Genomic DNA, 22,346 nt, shown 5'->3' with positions numbered 1-22,346 from the left:
AATACTTGATAAGGGAGCCTGGAATCCTCATTGAAGAGAAGATACTGTCTTCAATAAATTGAAGAAAATTGGATGTTCACATGTAGAAGAATGAAACTTGACCCCTCCTACACCACTCACAAAAATTAACTTGAAATGGATTAAAAACTTAATGTAAGACCTGAAGCCATGAAACTCTTAGAAGAAAACAGGAAAAACCTTGACATGGGTCTTGGTAATGATTTCTTTGGATATGACACCTAAAGGACAAGCAATAAAATAAAAAACAACTGGGACTACATCAAAGAAAAAAGCTTCTGCACAGGAAAAGAAATCATCAACAAAGTGAAAAACAACCTATGGAATGGGAAGAAATATTTGCAAACCATGTATCTGATAAGTAATTAATATCCAAAATGTATAAAGAACTCCTACAACTCAGTAGTGGCAAAACCAAATAATTAATTAAAAATGCGTAAAGAACCTAAATAGACGTTTTTCCAGAGAAGATGTACATGAAAAGATGTTCAGCGTCACTAATCATTTGAGAAATACAAATTAACACCACAATGTAAGGAGATACCCCTTATACCTGTTAGAAAGGCCATCATCAAAAAGACATTTGTTATCACAAATGCTGGCGTGGATATGGAGAAAAAGGGAACCCCTGTGCCCTGTTAGTTAGAATGTAAACTAGGAATACATCCAATGAAAGGAAAAATACTAATTCAAAAAGATACCTACACCTCCATGTTCAGAACAGCATTATTTACAGTAGCCAAGAAATTGAAACATTGAAACAACTGTTAGTGTCCATCAGTGGATAAATGAATGAAGAAGTTGTGTGTGTGTGTGTATATATATACATATACACACACACACACACACACACACAAACAATAGGATATTATTCACCTATAAAAATTAGGAATCCTACCACTTGTGACAATATGGACCATGAAGGTATTATGCTAAGTGGAATAAGGCAGAAAGATAAATATTGTATGATCTTATTCATATGTGGAGTCTAAAACCAAACCAAAACAAACAGCATAGTCAGAAAAAGAGGTCAGATTTGTGGTTATCAGAGGTGAGGGATGGGGGAAGGGGGAATTGGAGTAAGGTGTTCAAAAAATACAAACTTTGCACTGTTGGTGGGAATGTGAACTGGTGCAGCCACTCTGGAAAACTGTGTGGAGGTTCCTCAAAGAGTTAAAAATAGAGCTACCCTACGACCCAGCAATTGCACTGCTGGGGATTTACCCCAAAGATACAGATGCAATGAAATGCCGGGACACCTGCACCCCGATGTTTCTAGCAGCAATGTCCACAATAGCCAAACTGTGGAAGGAGACTTGGTGTCCATCGAAAGATGAATGGATAAAGAAGATGTGGTCTATGTATACAATGGAATATTCCTCAGCCATTAGAAACGACGAATACCCACCATTTGCTTCGACGTGGATGGAACTGGAGGGTATTATGCTGAGTGAAATAAGTTAATCGGAGAAGGGCAAATATTATATGTTCTCATTCATTTGGGGAATATAAAAAATAGTGAAAGGGAATTAAGGGGAAAGGAGAAAAAATAAGTGGGAAATATCAGAAAGGGAGACAGAACATGAGAGACTGCTAACTCTGGGAAACGAACTAGGGGAGGTGGGCGGGCAGGTGGGGGTGACTGGGTGGCGGGTACTGAGGGGGGCACTTGACGGGATGAGCACTGGGTGTTATGTTGACAAATTGAACACCAATAAAAAATAAATTTATTAAAAAAATAGAAACTTTCAGTTACAAGATAAATAAATACGGGAAATGTAATGAACAGCATGATGACAGTAGTTAACGCTGTTGTATGGTATATAGGAGAGTTAAGAGAACAGATCCTAAGAATTCTCATCATAAGGAGAAATTTTTCTTTTTATTGTATCTATATGAGATAATGGTTGTTGACTAAATTTGTTGTAATCATTTCACAATATGTATAAACCAAATTATCATTCTGTATACCTTAAAGTTATACAGGTGTATGTCAGTTATTTCTCAATAAAAGGAGGAGGGAGGAGAAAAAGCCAAATATGGATGTTTGTTCACCACATGGAGTCCAGGCCATGTGGACTGGTTATGGGCTCTTGGAGGCAGGGCAAAGTACATACTTGTTATGGAAGCAGCTCTAACAGGGGTATCTTGGATGAAGGGTAAGATGGAGCCATCTTTTTATAAGCCAGATGGTTGTTACTTTCTCTGCAAATGAAGGAACAGAGATGAATTGTGGCAAGGGACACAAAGGTTAGTAGTGCCATCTCTCCTGGACGTTTTCCCTTCATTGCCAAGCCCTAAGGTCTCATTATGATTACATCTCAGCGCCTACCACAGTGCCTGGCAAACAGTGATGCCACATATTTATGAAAATTCATTCAGTGTCTGCTTTTGTAGCCCTTTAGAGTAAGGACCAGTGCCCCCAAGGACAGCACTGTGTTAGCATGGTTCTTTAGTAATTTTAAGTGATATGGGAAAACAGGCTCTAAATAGTTTTCACTTCCTCGTTATTAGAAAGCATCAGAGGAGGAATTAATAAATTATACTGGAAATAATTAAACATTTAAGGAAGAAGGCATGATATATCCCTATCTATGTTATGTGTCAACATAAATTCTAGGTGAATTAGGGATTTGTATATAAAGAATTAAGCACCCCCCCCCCCCAGTAATATTCATAAGATCTTGGCCTTTCTAAACAGGAATCATAAGGAAAAGGTGATAGGTATGATAATAGTTTATGGATATAGTGCACATATTTTTTAGAAATTATAATGGAAACCAAGGAAATTATTTGTAATATAGATGATTACTATTCTTACTGTAGAAAGAGCTTTTACAAATCAATGAGGAAATCTAAAGACAAATGAAAAAGTTCATTAAAAAATTACATAAAAAACCAATAAATATGGAAAAGTCTAACATTAAAAGTAAATGGAGTATTCAGGACTTAGTATAAAGCTACAATAATTAAGACTATGATATTAATGAAAAGGCATACATATAGATCAGTGGAATAGAAGAGAGTCCATAAATAAATCCATACATATATGGTCAACTGATTTTCAGAGGAAATACTAAAGCAATTCAGTGGCGAAAGAGTAAGTAGTTTTAGTTTTTTCAACAGTGTTGCTGGAACTATTAGATATCTGTATGCAAAAAATGAACCTTGATCTGTTTCTTACATGACTTAAACTCAACGTGTATCATAGACTTAAATGTGAAATATAAAACTAAAACGAAGAAAATATAGAAGGTCTTTGCAGCTTTGACTTAGGCAAAGCTATTTTACTTTATTTTTTAAAACTATTTTAGATATATCAAAAGCATGATCTATAAAAGAAAAATATGATAAATTCGATTGTGTAAAAATCAGCTCCTGCTTCTTGAAAGATGCTGTAAAGCCATCGGCAGGGAGAAAATACTTGCAAATCACATATCTGATAGAGAATATGTAAAGAATTCCCAAAGGTTAGAAGATACATGCAAATGATAAATCCACTAAGGGATTAAAATCCAAAATATATAAAGAACTTCTATAACTCAGCACCAAAAAACACAAATAGTCCAATTAAAAAATGGGGCAGAGGAACAGACATTTTCTCCAAGAAGGCATACAGATGGCCAACAGACACATGAAAGATGCTTAGCATCATTAATCATCAGTGAAATGTATATTGAAACCATAGTAGGAGATCACTTCATACCAATCAAAATGGCTAGATCAAAAAGAGAAGAAATAAGTGTTGGTGAGGATGTGGAGAAAAGGGAACCCCTGTGCACTATTGGTACAACTGCTGTGGAAAACAGTATGGTAGTTTCTCAAAAAATTAAAAATAGAAATACTGTATAGTCTAGTAATTCCACTACTGGATATTTACCCAAAGAAAACAAAAATAGTAATTTGAAAAGATTTATGCACCCTTATGTTTATTGCAGCATTATTTACAATAGCGAAGGTATGGAAGCAACCTAAGCAACCATTGATAGATGAATGGATAAAGGCAATATAGTGTGTACAAACACACACACACAGTGGAGTACCCTTCAGCCATAGAAAAGGATGAGATCTTGCCATTTGTAACAACATGGATGGACCAAGAGGGTATTATGCTAAGTAAGTCAGAGTCAAATGCCATATGTTTTCACTTACAAAGGAATCTAAAAAACAAAAATTAAAAAATCAGATTCTTAAGTACAGAGAACAAATGCATGGTTGCCAGAGGGTTTGGGGGGTGGGGGGAGGGGTAAAATAGATAAAGGGGATTAAGAGGTACAGATTTAAGTAAGTCATGGAAGTGGAAAGTACAAGTAATATTGTAATAACATAAGGTGACATTTATCATGAGCACTGAATAATGTGTAGAATTGTCAAATCGCTATGTTGTACACTTGAAACTAATATAACACTATGTCAGCTGTACTTCAGTATTTTTTTAAAAAAGCTTTTGAAGCTGTTTTTCAGGAAATAATGTAAATGCAGTCAATATGACCATTTTATAAAGCTGTTTTTCTTTATTGCTAGAGATTGTATATAAAAAACTCTCAAAACTCAATAAAGTAAAAGGCAACCCAATATTAAAATGAATGAAGGATGTGAACACATAATTCACCAAAGAAGACATAATATAGCAAATAAGCACATATAGATGCTCCACATCATTAGTCATAGGGAGAATGCAAATGAGAACTACATCCTCAGAATGGCTGGATATGAGGGGAAAATAATCAGGATAATAAAAGAAAATACAGTACAAATTAAAACAAATTATCGTATCTTTACCTGTCTAATAGGCTAATATTAAAGAATGTCTGTGGTGTTGATGAGTGTGCGAGGGACTCCCACAGGCTGCTGATAGAATCTTCTGCCCCTAAACATGTATTTTTCATAATCTGAAAAAAAATAAATGTTAAACACTGGGAAATGCATGGTTATATTTGAGAGAGCTTTCTAGCTAAAGTTTTAATATGAAGGAATAGTCATAATCCTATGTGGAACTAACCGGATTGTATGTTTATTGTAATTCCTAGGAAGAAAAAACATGCTGACTTTTTTTTTAAGGTAGGAAAATAAGTTTTATACACTTTCAGCCACATGCCTGTTTAGGTGTTATGCATGGAAAACAAACCAAAATCAAACATTTCAAGAACCAATTAGTTTGAATTTTGAATCTTATTACAGCAAATACACTATTTTAAAGTGTTTTTCCTCTTTGTCCTCAATGAGAAAGTTAAAGTCTTTTGACAAGTTTAAACATTTTGGGCAATCTAGGGTAACGTGTTCTGTTAAAGGATAAACTTCATTTGATTTTGTATCCCCCACATGCATTAAATATGGTGTGCCTTTTGAAAGAGAACCGGTGGGAGTTGGTATATGCAGGTGATTTTTTAAAAAAAATTTATTTATTCACGGGAGACAGAGAGGCAGAGACATAGGCAGAGACTCCCAAGGGGAGCCTGATGTGGGCCTGGAGCCCGATGAGGGACTCAGTCCGGATCCGAGGATCATGCCTGGGCCGAAGGCAGATGCTCAACCACTGAGCCACCCAGCGTCCCTATGCAGGTGGTTTTTATTAACTGATATTTTAATGGCTTTTATATTTTTCTTATGTTAGCATACCTCAGCCTTACGCAAAAGGCTCAGCGTTCTTAGAATAAATTTAAGAAAACATCAGCATATTCCACTGCCTATTAGAATAAAGCATCAAGCAGACTTCACATTTATAAAATGCTAATCATACAATTCTTTAGTGTGCATGGTTTATATTGTTTGACTAGACAAATAGAATTGGACATTTTTAGATTTGATTCTAGATCTAAGCATTCCTACTTTCTAGATCAAAGTTAGACTTGTGAAATTTGCATCATTCATAATCTCGTTAATAAAGAAGTTGACATGTGAAATCACTTCTGAAAACTAAGTCTGCAGTCACTGTGTATCCACAGCAGCAGCTCCCCTTTCTGAAGAGCATCCATGTTGAAATTTATTATAGAAGAAGGTGTGCGTGTTGCCATGCTCATGGCCCTGTTTTCCACATTTTAAAAGTATTTCTAAAATATGAACAGTTTAGACTTTGTGGCTAGTGTTATGATGAAATTAGACAAAAGCCAAAGATTTTTTTCCCATAAGCTTAGTGTAAAAGGAAGTATTTAGTCTTCACAAGGTATTTTTTTTAAAGGTATAATTTTGGGAAGCTGTGAATTTGTAACGAATTCCTGCCTCACCCAGGTATTTAGAAATGCCTTGAGGAACTGTTTTGGCTAGGTGGAGATTTGGGAATGCCCCTGAGGTGGGTTGCACTGTGGTGGCTCTGGCTTTGGTGTCCTCTTCCCCTTGTGAACCCTTGGGAGTGCTATGCTCCAGCACACATGGAAGTAGAGGGTGAAATGGCAGCAGCACTGATGTGGCCCCTTCTCTGGCCTCACAAGACCCAGTGTATATTATTTGAGAGGTTTTTTGGTCCTTGAAAGAAGATAATTGTGCTAAAATTCAAACTAAAATAATTCCTACTGTAACTATTTATGCTGTGGAAGGATTGGTCTATGAATTCATTAAGGAAAACTTGCAGAACCAAGTGTCCCCAGGCCACAGGTTGAGAATCACTATCTCAATGAGTAGGCTTTTTTGTTTAGTTTTGTTTTGTTAAATTACCTTTACATTGCTCTAAAGATGTTTTTGCTTATCCCACTGAAGTACGTACACTTCATAATGTTCTGTTAAGCACACCTAATTTTAATTACTTTTTAAACAAGCAATAAATGAATGCTCTTGTAAGATAATTTAAATAGTACAGAAGTAGGTGGAATAAAAAGTATTAAATTCTTTTTGCTTTTCCCTACCTGTCTCCTATACTTAGAGGTAAGGATTTTCTCCATCCTTGTACATTCTGTAGTGATACATGTAGGGCTCTTTGCCCCAGACACCCTCTCAGAAATTACCAGATGACTGGGGGTGTCCACCTTTTGTAGAAGAGAAAACTGAGGCACAGAAGGCAGATATCACTTGGCTAAGAACACATAACTAATTACATGGCCGAGGTAGGATTTGATCCCAGGTCTCTCTGATGCTTTAGCCCAGGCCTGCTCTTTTCATTAGGCCATACTGAAGGAAATCACATGATTTTAGCCTGGCCTATTTTTTTTGCTCTTCATCTATAAAGTTCACTAAAATCAGATTTGTAAAGCAATTTCTGAAGGAATGCTGAGTTGGAAGGGTATCTGCTGCTTGTCTGGTTTGGATTTATGACCATGTGCAATCCCACAGTGTATGATTGATAACCTCTGGACTTCTTGAACTTTTTCCTGTTTTCTTTTGAATTGAAAAAACAAGTTTGCACAAGGCGTCAAACCCGTAACTGAAACGAACTGCAGCTTCTCTTCACTGATCCTCACCTCCCCCCACTCCGGGTACTCCAGCTCCTTTCCCTCTTAGCTTTTATCTGAAAGACAGTAATAACTAGTGACTGCTCCTGCAGGAGCAACTGCCTTTTGCAGGGCCCGACCCAAGCAGTATTTGCCAAAGTACTCCTTTCTCTTCAGCTTCAGGTTCACTCTGACATTCAGCAAATTTCTGAGGGTGTAGGGGACGGGTTCTGCTTTCCAGGAGCTCTGAGTAATAGAGGAAAACATCTAATTACAGCTCACTGTGGTGATGCCTCGGTTGCCAGGTTGGAGGGCAATTGGGCAGATCTCAGGGAGAGTCGAGCGTCAGTGGTAGGAGGAGCCTTGGAGGATTGTGGGCATGTGCAGGAGTTGGCAGGATCTTCCTGACTTCCAGAAGGAAGTCAGAGGACTCTGTGGTACAGAGTCTGGGTGCCTCCCAGGTTTTGACTGGATAGGTGGAGGTGCCATAAGACCACACTAGAACCTAGATGAGATGAATAGATTTGGGTAAAAGGTGATAAACTTAGTGTGGACAGCATTGATTTTTGAAGCCCTCAGGGGGCATTTAGATGAATTCAGGTGTGGGAAAGAAGTGTTTTGAAGTAGGTATGAATGATGGCATGCATTCTAACTTTCTTCTTCCTCCTCTTCTTCTTTCTTCTTTCTTCTTCTTCTTTCTTTTCTTCTTCTTCATTTATTTATTCATGAGAGACACAGAAGGAGAGAGAGGCAGAGACACAGGCAGAGGGAGAAGCAGGCTCCATGCAGGGAGCCCGATGTGGGACTCCATCCTGGGTCTCCGGGATCACGCCCTGGGCTGAAGGCGGTGCTAAACCGCTGAGCCACTGGGGCTGCCCCCTAACTTTCTTCTTAAGAGAAGAAATGGTTATTACTTTGATAAACCTTTGCTTCTAACCAGAGTATTGGTAAAACCAGAAATAATAATAAGTACTCTAAAACATGGACTTAATCAAATGTTTCATTCCTCTTCTGCCCCACTCTTAACCCTGTTAGTTCAGAAGACCACTTGGAGAATGGTCTCTAGTCTGGTCCCTCAGAACCAACCACTGATCTTGTTGGGAACAAGAATCTTCAGTAATCAGAGTTCTAGGTGATGTTGAATATAGATAAGTAGTTCTTACTGTGTAGGGAGGAATTCACATTAGTAGACCTAGGGTTTCTGAATATCCATATGAGTTACAAATATCCTGAGACCTATGTGTTTGTGTAACAGCACTAAGAAAGCATTGCCTTTTACATTAGTTTTGGGTCATATGTCAGTGGCCAGTAACCACAGTTGGAACTGAAAAGTGATTGCATAAATCCTGCCTGTTTTAAGTGGTGTTGTAAAAGGTGCTGGTCCCTGCTTCATCTGTAGTGATTTTAGAACATTCGGTAGCTTCTGTTATGGTTGATGGCTATACTGATAAAAGAAAGCCAGAAGGAAGAAATAGAGGTTTCCACGTGAAACTTTTCTTTTGGTCTTCCCATTTTTATTTCTAATCCCTGCTCGCACTTTTGCTCTCTAGATAATTCACTTCAGAAATGATTTTTAAGAAAACCTCTCAATTATATCATCCTCCACCTAACCCCTGCCCCACCATTTGGCGTAGCTTTTTTTCAAATTAATCATTAGCATGTTCTTTTATTGTTTTGTTTTCATTTTTGATCTTTTGTCAGCCTGCCTAAAATGACCTTTGTGTATAAACTCCACCTCCAACCCTAGAAATGGCATAATTAAATTGTATTATGACAAGTTGACCTGCTGAATGTTAGCTGGTGAAGGAGATGTCAGTGCTTATTTTTGTGATCTTATTTCCAGCTAACTTGAGAGCTGCCAGGAAGGGGACCAGTAACTTCCAGTCTTTTTACTAACAAAGACCTCATTATCTTTCCACCCCTTCCCACAATTCCATGAGTTGGAAGTGTTTTTTTTAACCAAAGGAACTGCATTTATTAAGTGGTGTTTTCTTTTTCCAGTTTTATTAACCAAGGACCTATAGCTGGGTCTGAAATGAAAACATATGCATAGATAGGAGTATCAACATTAAAATTTGATTTTCCAGATGGTTAATATTTGTTAACATGTGTACCTTTGAGTAGACAATTCCATTAACATTTTTAAAAATAGAAATAATGTAAAGTCCCTATTCTGTGCTCTTTCTCTCACTTTCACCCTGTCCATCCTCTACCCCCAGTTATAGACTTGGTGGATCCCAAGCTGAGTGTATGATCTGTACCTTGGGAGTGTTTAGTTTTGTAAGCAAGTTTTTTTTTTTTTTTAATGGAAAAAGGTATTTTAAAATAATCACAAAAATAAAATTTTATTAAGACAACTACCAACTCCCTCCCTCGTTTGAGGAGAATATGATAGATAATCTGTCCTGATGCCTTTGTTAGTCCTGTAATATCAGATGTCTTGTCCTGGGAACCCCGGATCATGAATTGTCATCTTTTGTAGCTGCATTACTGAGAGACCTTTCCTGTTCCTCTCCCCCCACGTCCACTAGTTTTTCTTGTCTGTGTTGGCTTTGTGTCTTCTTGAGCTTACCTGCTGCTTGTCTCTCACAGTGAATTGAGAGCCCTGGAAAGGCAGGTGTGTCCCCATTCATCTCTGGGTCTGCAGTGCTCAGAAACAGTGCCCACCCGGCACAGATGCATGAGGGCAGGACAGTGCAGCCTCCTTAGGATGCTTTCTGTGTGCTGGGCTCTGGCCCGAATACCCAGCATGGACTTGACTTTCATCTCTTTAATGCCCTCAGCAGCATTAAGAGGCAATGCATTACTGTTACTATTCCCATTTAATGATGGGGGACACATTTAAGTACTTGGTTAAAGTCATACCACTTTGATGATTTTTTTTTTCTCTTTCCTTTGGCCTTTAGGGTGGACACGTAAAATCATTCAAATACTAAAAAGTAGAATAAGAAGAGAAATTAAGTCTGGAAAATAAATAAATGGAATAAGCAGCCCCTTGAATAGTCGCGTTGTCTCAGTGAGAGGTCATTTGCCCTTTCTAAAATGGCTCCCTTAGTCACACTGCTGCTCTTCTCTATTCTAGATGCTTCATATCATGTCACATAGCAATGTAAAGTATCAGGCACAGAATCATATTTCTAAATTTCTCAAATTTTAAGCGTTTCTGTGTTTGGAAATTATTTGAACCCTGACTAGAAACAGTATATATATTTATGTTGTTTTTCTCCTTTTACTCTTCTAACCATGCACCACTTCCTAACAAGTGGTGTGTGAGTTTGCTTGGGCAAATGATCCTGAAGAGAACATTTCCAAATAATTGAACTTCCTTGTTGCTGTTTGAGGTTGGGATTTAACAGAAAATGAAAGTTTTCTTTAACCAGATAAGAATTCGAGGTAATTATTAGTTGATGTTTATGTTATCTGTTACACTTTTAGAACATTAGCTTTGTATAATTGCAGTACCAGATATCATCTCCAATTTAGTATAAAGAAAAAACTGAAATAACCAGGCTGACTTATCCAGTTAAACCATGAAATGGTGGAAGAAATAATGTAACCAAATTCATTTTATAAAAAAATTTTTTTGTAGGATTTGTATGGAAAGATATGAACTGATTGTATCTCAAATACATGTGTATTAATGGTTGGACTTGGTTATAGTAGTAGCTTTAGACATTGTCAATATTTGAACAATGGAAGAGAGAAGGCAGTTTTTATTTTAACTTCCCTGATTTTTATGTTTATGTGTTTTTATTGCAAGCCACTTAAAATATCTTCCCTTCTTCGGGGATGAGATAGCTAAAAATAATCAGAATAGCACAAAATAATATAAATCAACCAAAAATAAAAATGTGTGTTTTCCTTCTATAAAGAACATTAGTGAAAAGATGAGTTCACTTTATAGTGAATTTCTAAAAATATAACTGCTTTGTAAAATGAGGGACACATGTATTACAGTGAGAATGATTATAATTGTCACTTGTTCATAGTAGTGGCTTGCAAGTTGGGGCGGGTGACCAATAATAGGTTCAGGTTGTTCAAAGAGGGTTTAAGTTAAACAACTATATAGATTTCCGTTGAAATTCCCAACAAGTTACAACTAGTATTTGTGTTATAAATTCTTCTCACTGGATATTTTTTTAAAAGATTTTTATTATTTATTTATTTATTCATTCATTCATTCATTCATTCATTCATTCATGACAGACACACACACACACACACACACACACACAGAGGCAGAGGCACAGAGCAGAGAGAGGCTCCATGCAGGGAGCCCAATGTGGGACTCAATCCCGGGATTCCAGGATCACACCCTGGGCCGAAGGCAGGCGCTAAACCGCTGAGCCACCTAGGGATCCCCACCCACTGGATATTTAAATAGTAGATGCAGCTAGCCACCATTACTCAGATTGTTTGACTTTGTATGGGGATGGCCATCTGCATTCCAAGATCAAGGTAAAGAAACGTGGGTCAGTGAGTAGAGTGGAGTCCTGAGCCAGCTTGCTGTCCTGGGGCTCTAGGTCACATAATGTATGCAGCCAACAAGCAATGCTAGGCAGACCTCCTGGAGACACTGAAGAGCCAGGGGTTTGGACTGAATGATCTTTAAGTCCCTTTCATGCTTACATATGTAGTGTTTAAGTTTAATAGATTTTTCCATCTGCTTCACTAATTTTCATTGAAGCATCCTTAGTAAAATTTATTGTACATACAAAAAAAAAATCAGTGTGTATAACTGTTGGGTTTCTGCCCTTCTTGCTCTATTTGTTTAGTTTGGACCAAAGAGGATATTTTATTGACAGGTTGTAATTCTGCTGGAAAATAATATGGATCCTACATTATTTGGGTGTTTAAGCTTAAATGGAAACAGCAGCTGAGTATTAACAGATGTGTCAAAGTCCTTGTGGTTTGCATTCTCTTCTTTTTGTGGTCGAAAGCTTCTTGAATTCATCTCTTATTGTATTAATGCTTATGTAATCATGCCTATACTTTAGTTTCTGGGATGAATGAATGATTTGTGGTACCCTTCCTAAATGAATTCATCCTTTTTTCATTTGAAAAAGCATCATTGTCCCAACTGATTGGTGAGATTTTTGTCTAATGGGCGTTATTTGATCTTGTAGGAGTTAGTCTCACTCCTAGGAGTTAGGAAGGTTGAGAGTGTCCTCAGATGTCAACTAGTCCAGTCTTACAATCACTACAGGAATGTCTTGTGCAGAATATTAGACAGCCTCGCCTTTGCTGAAATACAAAACCTACTGTCTCTTCCAGTGTTTTATTAACGAGCTTCTGCTGTTTTTAAACCAAAGTGTGTCTCCTTGTTACTTACACCTTCAGACCTAGTTCTGTCCTCTGAAGTGATGTATAACCTGTCTATTTCTTTGATAGCACAGAAATATTTCTTCTCTCTGAATTTTAATTTTCTTAACTATAAAATGACTGTGACTTACATTGTCTGGTTATCTTACCAGGACTGAGGTAAAGAACACCTGAGATAATTGTGATGTTAAGCAAAAATCTTTTTCATGTCTCAGAGTATTAATATATCTTAGTTTTTTCTTTGGTAAATAGCAATATGAGAAAGACAGCCAGCCATCTGTTGTCCAGTGGTTTGGGAACCTTGATAGGCACTTTCCACATGATGTTCTTTCATTAATGAATTGATTTGTCTCTTCGCTGAACATTTATTGACTATTCACTATGTGGCTGAAGTGAATATAAAAACAGTGAACAAGACAGATACCTTCCCTGCCTTATTGAGACTTAACTTTTCTTCTTAGATGTTTTTCTTTGAGATATAATTGCTTTTCACTATTCTAATAAAGTAATATTGTTAGTCTCTTTTTGCTCTTAGTGCTTTTGGTTTTCTGACTTACCCAATACTTAACAGTATGTCTTTGATTTGTAGATATATGGAGTCTGGGAGTGATCCTTTTCATGTTGGTGTGTGGACAGCCACCCTTTCAAGAGGCCAATGACAGTGAAACATTGACAATGATCATGGATTGCAAATATACAGTACCATCCCATGTGTCCAAAGAGTGTAAAGAGTAAGTAAAAACAGAACAAGAATATGGAAACTTAAGCACTCATAATAAAACCAGAAGTTTTATTTATTTCTTTAAAGATTTTGATTGATTGATTGATTGATTGATTGATAGCATGAGCAAGGGGAGGAGGAGAGGCAAAGGGAAAGGGAGGAAGAGGGAATTTCAAGCAGACCCGGCCCTGAGTGTGGAGCCCTACTTGGGGCTCAGTCTCATGTCCCTGAGATCATGACCTGACCCGAAATCAAGAGTTAGATGCCTAACTGATTGAGCCATGCAGGCACCCCAGAAGTTTTGTTTTATTCCAATAACATCAAAAAAAACTTTGAGGTAACTTCAGCATATAAGCATCTGCTGGGTTTGTTTAAGTTTTGAACTGATAATTTTTTATTAACTGTGTTTTGAGAGGTTAACCCGGAATATGATTTGAAATCTAATATTGGAGTGCAAAATGTATTAGTCTATTTCTTAAATATGCTTGTTTTCAAGAAACCCATTATATGCCTCTTCAGCCTCTAGGAATGGTAGTTAGATGCTTGAAATGAAGATATTACCAAAAAGCAAGACCACCTGGAATTATTTTAAATTCCAGAGAAAAGTTAAGAGATTTCTTTGCCTGAGATAGACCACCAACACACCATTTTTAAGTTTTACATAATGTGTTCCTTAATTTTATTCATGCACTGCTCTCCCCAATTGGTTAATGTGACTGTGAGAAGCCAGCAACCAAAAGTACACTTAATTTGATCATTTGGAATTTAAAGTACTTTATAGTTCTGTGATATGTATAGTGAGAAGTACAGTAATGGAATAAAAGTACTGTTAGAAGTTCAGTATTTCATTGACATTATGGGTGATATATATATATATATATTTTTTTTTTTTTTTAATGGGTGATTTTTTTTTGAGTAAGTTCAGCTGAGATTAAAGGATTTTCTGTAACAAAGATTTGAATTTTTCTCATCAACTTGTAAGAAGGAAATCTTATGGTTTGAGAAATCTTTTCTCTAAATGGAACCCCATCTTAGGCCCATGTGGTAGATGATTAAGAACCTACCTATTCAAACTCTCTGGATTCATATACAGGCTTCTCCTGTATGTGAGATGATATGAGATTGTAGATGTGAGAATGGTAGAACCTGTTGTCCAGCATTAGAAATAGAACAGTTGTAATATCTTAGAAGCCTTCTCTCTCTTCTAGAGGAATTATTTTTAATAATTGTAGGACTATTCAGTTTTCTACTTTTTCCTATGTCAATTTTGTGAACTTTTTTTAAGGAGCTTGCCCATTTTATCTAAATTTTCAGATGTATTGGCCTCAAGTATTTACGTTCTCTGGTTATATTTGTAAAATATATAGATCAGTGGAGATGTTGCCCTTTATCATTCCAATATTAACAGTTTTTGCCTTCTCTTGTTTTGGTCTTGATCAGTTCTTGCCTGAGGTTTGTTAATTTTATTAGTCTTTTTCAAGGAACTGCCTTTTATCTTTATTAATTGACTTGTATTTTTTGTTTTATGTTTTGAATTTCATCTATTACTTCCTTCTACCTCCTTCATGGGTAAATTCTCTTTTTTTTTTATGTTGGATACTTAGCTCACAAATTTTCATTTTCTAATGACATAGTTAAGGTTATAAATTGCCTCCTTGTACCATTTTTGTGATATCTTACTAGTTTTGATTTATAGCCCTGTTATTATTTAGTTCTGATTATTTTTTAGCTTCAAATGGTTTATTTCACCTCTAAATTTTTAGAGGGGTGTTTTACATTTCCAATTTTTTCTAATTACTTTTTTGTTATTCATTTTTAACTTAATTGCATTGTGGTCAAGAATATAGTCTATTATAGTACTAGTTTTTTTTTTTTTTTTTTCAAATTGTTGAGGCTTGCTTAGTGCCTAGCATGGTGTCGATTTTTGTAAATGATCTTTTTGTTTTGGAAAAGAATGTATTCCAGTTGTCAGGGTCAGAGTTCTATATACATCCTTAAGGTTGGTTGAGCTTGTTAATTATGCTATTTTAAATCACTTACATCTTTTCTAAGTTTTTTTTTCTAAGTTTTTTGATTACTTGATTCAAAACTGAGATATTCTTCCACTATGATGATGGATTTATTGTTTTATTCTTAGAGGTCTGTCAGTTTTTGCTTTGAGCGTTTTGAGACAGTGCTGTTAGGTACAAATTGTACTTTACTGGTGAATTGAACTTGTACATTACTATTTATCTCTAATGATACTTTATGCCTTAAAGTCATTCTGTGTTATCTAGTTTTAGTTAGCCACATCAGTCTTATTTTGGTCAGCATTTATGTGCTATATAGTTTTCCATTCATTTACTTTAAACCTTTCATCGTCTTGGTTTTAAGTACATCTTTTTAACAGCTGGGAGCTGGAGTTTAATCTTTTCTGAGAATTTCTGTCTTTTCATCAGAGTTTATCCCATTCATATTTATTGTCTTCACCTTTTGACATATTTATGCTCTTTCTATATGCTTCATATTTGTCCTACTTTTTTTTCTTTGTATCTTTATGTCTGTTCCTTTTTTGGGGTTGATGCAAGTTTTTCTTTTTTCACTAGCTTGGGAGTTACAGCCAGTTGTTTTTAGTTATTATCCTGTTTTAATACACATATCTGTATGCTTAATTTAATAAAGTCGATAATTAATCCTTATCTCTTCCTAAACAACACAGAATCCTTAAAACACTTTACCATTTGATGTTTTTTAACTCCACAAATTATGAATATTATTATTCTGTATAGTAAAAAAAAAAAAATTTAGAATTACCCAGATGTTTGGTAAGAACTTGGTATATATCTTTCCATTTGGGATCAAATTCTTTTGCTAAAATTATACCCTTTAGAATTTCTTTGATGAGCATTTGTTGGTGATCAACTTTCTCAATTTTTCATTGAAAATCTCTTAATGTTACATGTGCCCTTGAAAGACAGTTTGACGGAGTGTGGAATTCTAGGTGGACCATTGTTTTCTCTCAGGTTATTGAAGACACATCTCTGATATGTCTTGTTGCTTTTGGGAAGTCAGCTGTTTGTGCACAGGTGATCTGTCTCTTCTCAGGCTGCTCTAAGAGCTTCTATTCATTCTGCTTAGGATGTGTTAGGCTTTTTGGGTCAGGATTTGTGTTCTTTCGTGAGTTGGGAAAATCCTTAGCCATTATCTTTTCAAATGCAGTTTCTTGCCCATTCCCTTGTATTTTCACTCTGTCCACACCTTGCCTTTTCTTAGTCCACCAATGTAGGGTTACTCCTTGGTTCTATCTTCCAATTCATTAATTCTCTTTATGTCTATTTTTAAAAAATTGTCCATTGCTTTTTTTTTTAAGTCTTTTGTATTTCAGGCTTGTCTATGTCTTAAACATACTCAACACAGTTATATACATATATATATATTTTTCAACACAGTTATATTATTCTGTGTCTGAAAATTTCAGTATTTGTAGACTTTGCATTCTGATTTTGCTATCATGTTTTTTTTAGTTCTTGTTAAAGGTACTTGTTTCCTTTGTATTTTTTGATTGTGAGGTCATATTTCTTGTAATATTATGTAGGGAATTCTTTTAAGTTACATTCCTATGGAAAGGGTTTGCATTTCCTTCTCTATTGTAGTTACTCAGGAGCACCTTCAGCTTAAAACCACCTTAAATTAACCTCTTCTCTATGCATACCATGCAGATTAATTTGGACCACAGGTCCATTAATTTGGACCACAGACTTGTGTGAGGACCTGTCGCTAGAAATTCGTAGAAGAGATTTCCCTGCCCCACCTCCACAGCCAGTGTTGAGGCAAGCAGGTTTCCTTCTTGATATCTTAGCAGTAGATTTGTTTCTCATTTCTCAGTCACCGTTACACTGAAGCTGGGATTCCAGCACTTTACAAGGGCTCTAGTTGTACTTTTTGCCCTCAGTAGGCCCTACACATTGTATTCTATTTTGTGCACTCGGTGTGGCTTTCAAAACCAAAGCAGAAGCAATCAGGTCAAAGGCTAGCTTTGTCATTTGCCTCCTAAAAGTCCTGCTTTGACTACATTTTTATCTGTTGAGCCTGCCTTCCTGCCTGCCTTCCTGCCTTTTATCCTTCCATCCTTAAGTATGTATGTATTTGTTACTATGCCAGCACAATGCATTTAAATAAAATATATGTTTAAAAGCCTGTGGCATTTTGATGGTTTTCATCAGGGTCATTTATGCTTCCTAAAGCAGAAGTTGGCGCATGCACTGTATTCTTTATGTCATTGCTGATCATGATAGCCGGTTCTGGTATGCCACTAAGCCACAGTTAATTCAAGGGCACATGTTGATATCTAGAGTTAATTCTAGATGCTAGAAATCTGTTTGGCTTATCAGTATATCCAGCAGTTGTGATTTTCTATTTATGAATCTGATGGTACTAAATTTTCTTTATTCCCATCTGCCTTGCCACCATCACCACTAGTGAACCTAATGAAATTGATGGTATAAGTGTAGGAAACAATTCTGATTAATAAAATAATCCACTGTTACTAACCCCTGCCAATAGTTTGCTCTAACGGTGGACTTGCCTTCCTTTCCAGCCTGATCACACGGATGCTACAGAGAGATCCCAAAAGAAGGGCCTCCTTAGAAGAGATTGAAAATCATCCATGGCTTCAGGGAGTGGACCCTTCACCGGCCACAAAGTATAACATCCCCCTTGTGTCATACAAAAACCTCTCGGAGGAAGAACACAACAGCATCATTCAGCGCATGGTGCTGGGGGACATAGCGGACCGAGACGCCATTGTAGAGTATGTCAGCACTTATCAGCATGGGGCCATGGGTTTAGGGTTCTTGGAATGATCTCTCATTTTAACTTGTTAGGGCCTGTGGACACTGTAATGGGGAGCGTTCTCAATTGGCAGGGGCTATGTCATTTGTTTCTAGAGTGCCTGGCCCAGTGCCTGTCTTATAGTTTCAGACTTCATTGTTCGGTTGTTTTTATTTTCATATTAGTGAGTAGGTTCTACCATTGCTGGGTGGCGTCAGCCAATGCTGTGGCCTCTGTCCCTTACTCTAGGGGTGGATCGGAATAGCTTCTTTTGTATCTTAGTACATTTATTTTTCATAGCGGCATCTTCTCCATTGTCATGTCTCTCTTTGCTTCCCACAGCAATCTGGAAACGTGGGAAGGAGCACAGTCCTCTAAATCAGAGGGCGACATATGGGGCCTGTTACACATTGTTGTAAGGAAAATTTTAGTGGGCCACAGTCATGCCTCCATGGCTTGGATATTGTCATTGGCCACATTGTGCTGCAATATCAGGGTAGCTATAAGACCACATGACCCACAAAGCCTAGAATGTTTACTTTCTGGCCCTTCAGAGCCCTTGGTGCAGCAGTCTGTAACCCACAAAATACAGAGTTGTTAAATAAGTCGTTTAAAACAGTATAAAGATTCTGTTGCTTTGGTTTTTTTTTGTTTTTGTTTTTGTTTTTTAATTTTTTTTTTTTATTTATTTATGATAGTCACACAGAGAGAGCGAGAGAGGCAGAGACACAGGCAGAGGGAGAAGCAGGCTCCATGCACCGGGTTGCTTTGTTTTAATAATGATTTATTTCTGTCTTAATAATGATTTATTTATTTATTTAATTTAATAATGATTTGTCCTGTCTAGAAAATTACAAAGTATTTCCACAAATGAAAAGTCAGAAGTTACTTACCCTATTGAATGAAATAGTCGGGTATGATGGAAAGAGGATCTACTCGGGGAGGGGGGAAAAAAACCCCCAAAACTCAGATTCAGAATTCTGATTGAAGTACAAATTTCTACAGATTTCCAGCTGCATTATGAATTTTCATACTTAATGACCTAAATGAACAGGAAGAGCAGGACACTTGCTATTCCTGCCAAGGGCACTCACTTTAGGAATGTGTAGAAAGTGATTTTTCATTTTGAGTGTATAGAAGGCTATTTGTATCTCCCTGAATTGGCTCAGTGTTCTTAGCTTAAATAAATATATGCAGTGGTACCATTTTAGAACTATTTGATTCTTGTAAATTCAATGATGAATCCGCAGGGAGGGATAGTCTCATTGGTTCTGGCAACCCGCTTTGCCTGTCCACCATGGACAGGTGCACAGGGAGCAGGGGCTGGGAGGCCCGAGCTTACTCTGCCCCTAGCTGCTCTCAGGTCTTGTCTGTGGCTTGTGTCTGTGACCAGCTCCTCCTTCTAGGCGTGATTCCTCCACTCAAAGACACGTTTCTTAGTCCCCTTGAAATAAGCCATTGACCTTATCTGGTATTCCACTTAGGAAAGCATCTAAGAAGTCATTCTGAGTCCCGAATTTCATCTTGGGCTCTGACTTCAGAGTCTTGCATCTCAGTCTGCCCTGCCCCCATGAGCTGTGACCCCTTGTTCCTTTTGTGAAAAGCAATCCTTGTATTGCTGGTTTCCTGAGTGTTGCTTGTGTATTTTCACGAACCATGGAAGGTTTTTGCAAAGTGCAGTTCTGTATTTCTGGGCCCTTCGGCAGTTGGCAGGCTGGGCCAGCCGCAGGAGAGGAGGCGGCTGGGTGCCCTGTGGGCGGGATGCTGCCAGCTTCTGGCCTGCGGGGTGCCTGCTCAGACTAGGCACCCTGAGCACTCTTTAGAAATGGATGAATGGATACATTGATTTTATTCAGAGAAGAGGCTAATGACAGGCTCTCAGTTACATTAATAATTCATTAAATGCAGAAAGTGTAAAAATAAAAACGTACCCTTGTTTTTCTGATTGATACTAGTATTTCAGTGCATATTCATGCAGCTCATTTCATACTTCTGATGGAAGCCAGTAAGCCAATTTAATGGAAATGAACACTTTGACACAGATTAGAGTTTATATAATGCATACATTCTTGGAAAGCTTCATCACCTTTTTTTATGCATTGAAAACTGACATCCAGCTCAGCTGCCATCAGCATTTGGATTTTTCTTACCAACTGAATGTTTCTATGTAGTTTCTTAGAATTTCAAGAGCAGTCTAACTACTAGGTTTATCTTTTTCTTCTTGTTTTTTCATCATTTTAAAGATTCCAGGTTATTGAATTTCATTTGCTTGTACTTCAAACAACAAAAAAAATTGAGTTCTGCTTGTGAAAAAGCAAACGTGCTAATGTGGCTTTTATTTATTCTCCCTTATTTTCCTCAGAGCCCTGGAAACCAATAGGTATAACCACATCACGGCCACTTACTTCTTGCTTGCTGAAAGGATCCTGAGGGAAAAGCAAGAGAAAGAAATACAAACCAGATCTGCAAGTCCTAGCAATATCAAGGCCCAGTTTAGGTGAGAACAAAATCTTCACTGATTTTAGTAAGTTAATGTTTTGAAATAGAGAACCCCTATGCTTCCTAACTCTTTGGGGCACGAGTATAAACCATGGTGACAGCCTCACTGGTGGGGCCATGCCTGGGCTCTCCATGTGGGAGTCTTGTTCCCCCATCATCAAGGCCACCTTCCCTCCTGGGGCCGCAGCAGAGGAGCTGTGGCTGTTGGCCTGCTCAGGAGAACACGTTTGGAGAAGCAGCCTCAAGCAGAGTGTCTGTCAACTACTTTCATTAAACTGTTCCAGATCTGATATGTATTAATGTGTTATTTTCTTTTCATTTTGTTTTCATTCCAGCAACAAAGCCAAGTTTTCCCTCCATTATTTCAAATAATTTTTAAGAATACTTAGGGTGTTTCTGTGCTGTGATGTTATCTCAGGATTTCAGTGATTTGACATATCAGCTAGTTGATTTATTGGCTGCTTGACCTTTGGAGGTCACGTCACCTCTTTTTGACTCAGCTTCCTGGTCTGTGAAATGAGAGTAATGCCACAATCTGCCTCCTGAGTTGCGCTCCACGTGTTTGCGGTCACTGTTAGGAGTATTTCACCACCACTGGTGTCTTTGGTAAAGTTGTGACTGTGCTCTCCCCTGTTTTTTCCCCCCTTCCCCCTTCTCCCCTCCCCCCTCCTGCTTTGCTTTTTCTTCTGCTGTATTAGCTTTCCATTTAAAATCAAGGCTAGGAAGGTCACATTTTTACATGACCACTATGAAAGCTATGTAGAATTTATCTTTCCCTCTCCAGATAGAATAATCCATGGAAGTGTAGTGATTGAAAAACAGAAGGTTGCTCCCAGTTCTGAATAATTCTCTACTCATACATCCATATACAAATATGTGTGTGTGAATATGTAATAATAATTATTTACAATAGGCAGAAAGCCATTGGATTTAAATTACTTGCAGTCAGCTTGCTATGTGTATGTTGTTACTTGGGATGCAGCAACAGAGACGAGAGAAGAAAACATTTCTGGGTGACCAAAGAATAAAGATTTAGAAGTTTAGAACTGGACTCAGTACCTTCGTTTATATCTTGGATGGAGGCTTCTGTAATGAAACGTAGGCACACTGTCTGCTATCTGTGTGGAAAGGACTGGGTCCCAGGAAGCCAAGGACTTGGGCAGGAGACAATCCAGGACAGTGAGTGGTAAGGTCATCCTAGTCCTGACCTGAACTCCCTGATGGAAAAGAGCAGGTTAACCACGCGTCGGGCCACCACGTCTGGGGTCACCCCAGCCTTACAGAACGGACTCTTTGGATATGAACCGTTTTCAGCGACACAGGAAAGTTGATCACATATGTGAATGAGTTAAGTTGCTTTTACCTTATTCTTAGAGTCACAAAGCCAACAGAGGCTCTAAAGAAATATCAGAGCCTTCCCTCAAGTTTTCCTTTCATCCTCTTGGGGATGCTGGAGTGGAGGGGCTGTGTGGACCTCGCCTCCTCCCCAGCCCAAGGCAGGTCATGCTTCTACTTCCTTGCCTTATTTTTACTGTCACTGTGACTTTATGGTTAAAACCCCAGACCTGACTTGATTCTGTCACTGGACATGCCTTCAGGTCAGAGTGGCCTGGGGC

General features: G+C 37.7%; 1 protein-coding gene across 5 annotated transcripts in view; it reads left to right on the top strand.

Annotated features, from left to right (window-relative positions):
• SNRK (SNF related kinase) overlaps nucleotides 1–22,346 on the top strand; it is a 58,185-nt gene that overhangs the window by 29,894 nt on the left and 5,945 nt on the right. For all 5 annotated transcript variants that reach the window (XM_025461456.3, XM_025461457.3, XM_025461459.3 and 2 more), the window contains 3 exons: nucleotides 13,291–13,432; nucleotides 17,999–18,211; nucleotides 20,594–20,728. In XM_025461456.3, coding sequence (XP_025317241.1) covers nucleotides 13,291–13,432; nucleotides 17,999–18,211; nucleotides 20,594–20,728 — 490 coding nt within the window. The remainder of the gene's footprint in view (nucleotides 1–13,290; nucleotides 13,433–17,998; nucleotides 18,212–20,593; nucleotides 20,729–22,346) is intronic.

Source organism: Canis lupus, chromosome 23 (genome assembly GCF_003254725.2).
Source record: "Canis lupus dingo isolate Sandy chromosome 23, ASM325472v2, whole genome shotgun sequence".
Taxonomy (NCBI): Eukaryota; Metazoa; Chordata; class Mammalia; order Carnivora; family Canidae; genus Canis; species Canis lupus.
This window is presented reverse-complemented; position numbering and strand designations above follow the sequence as displayed.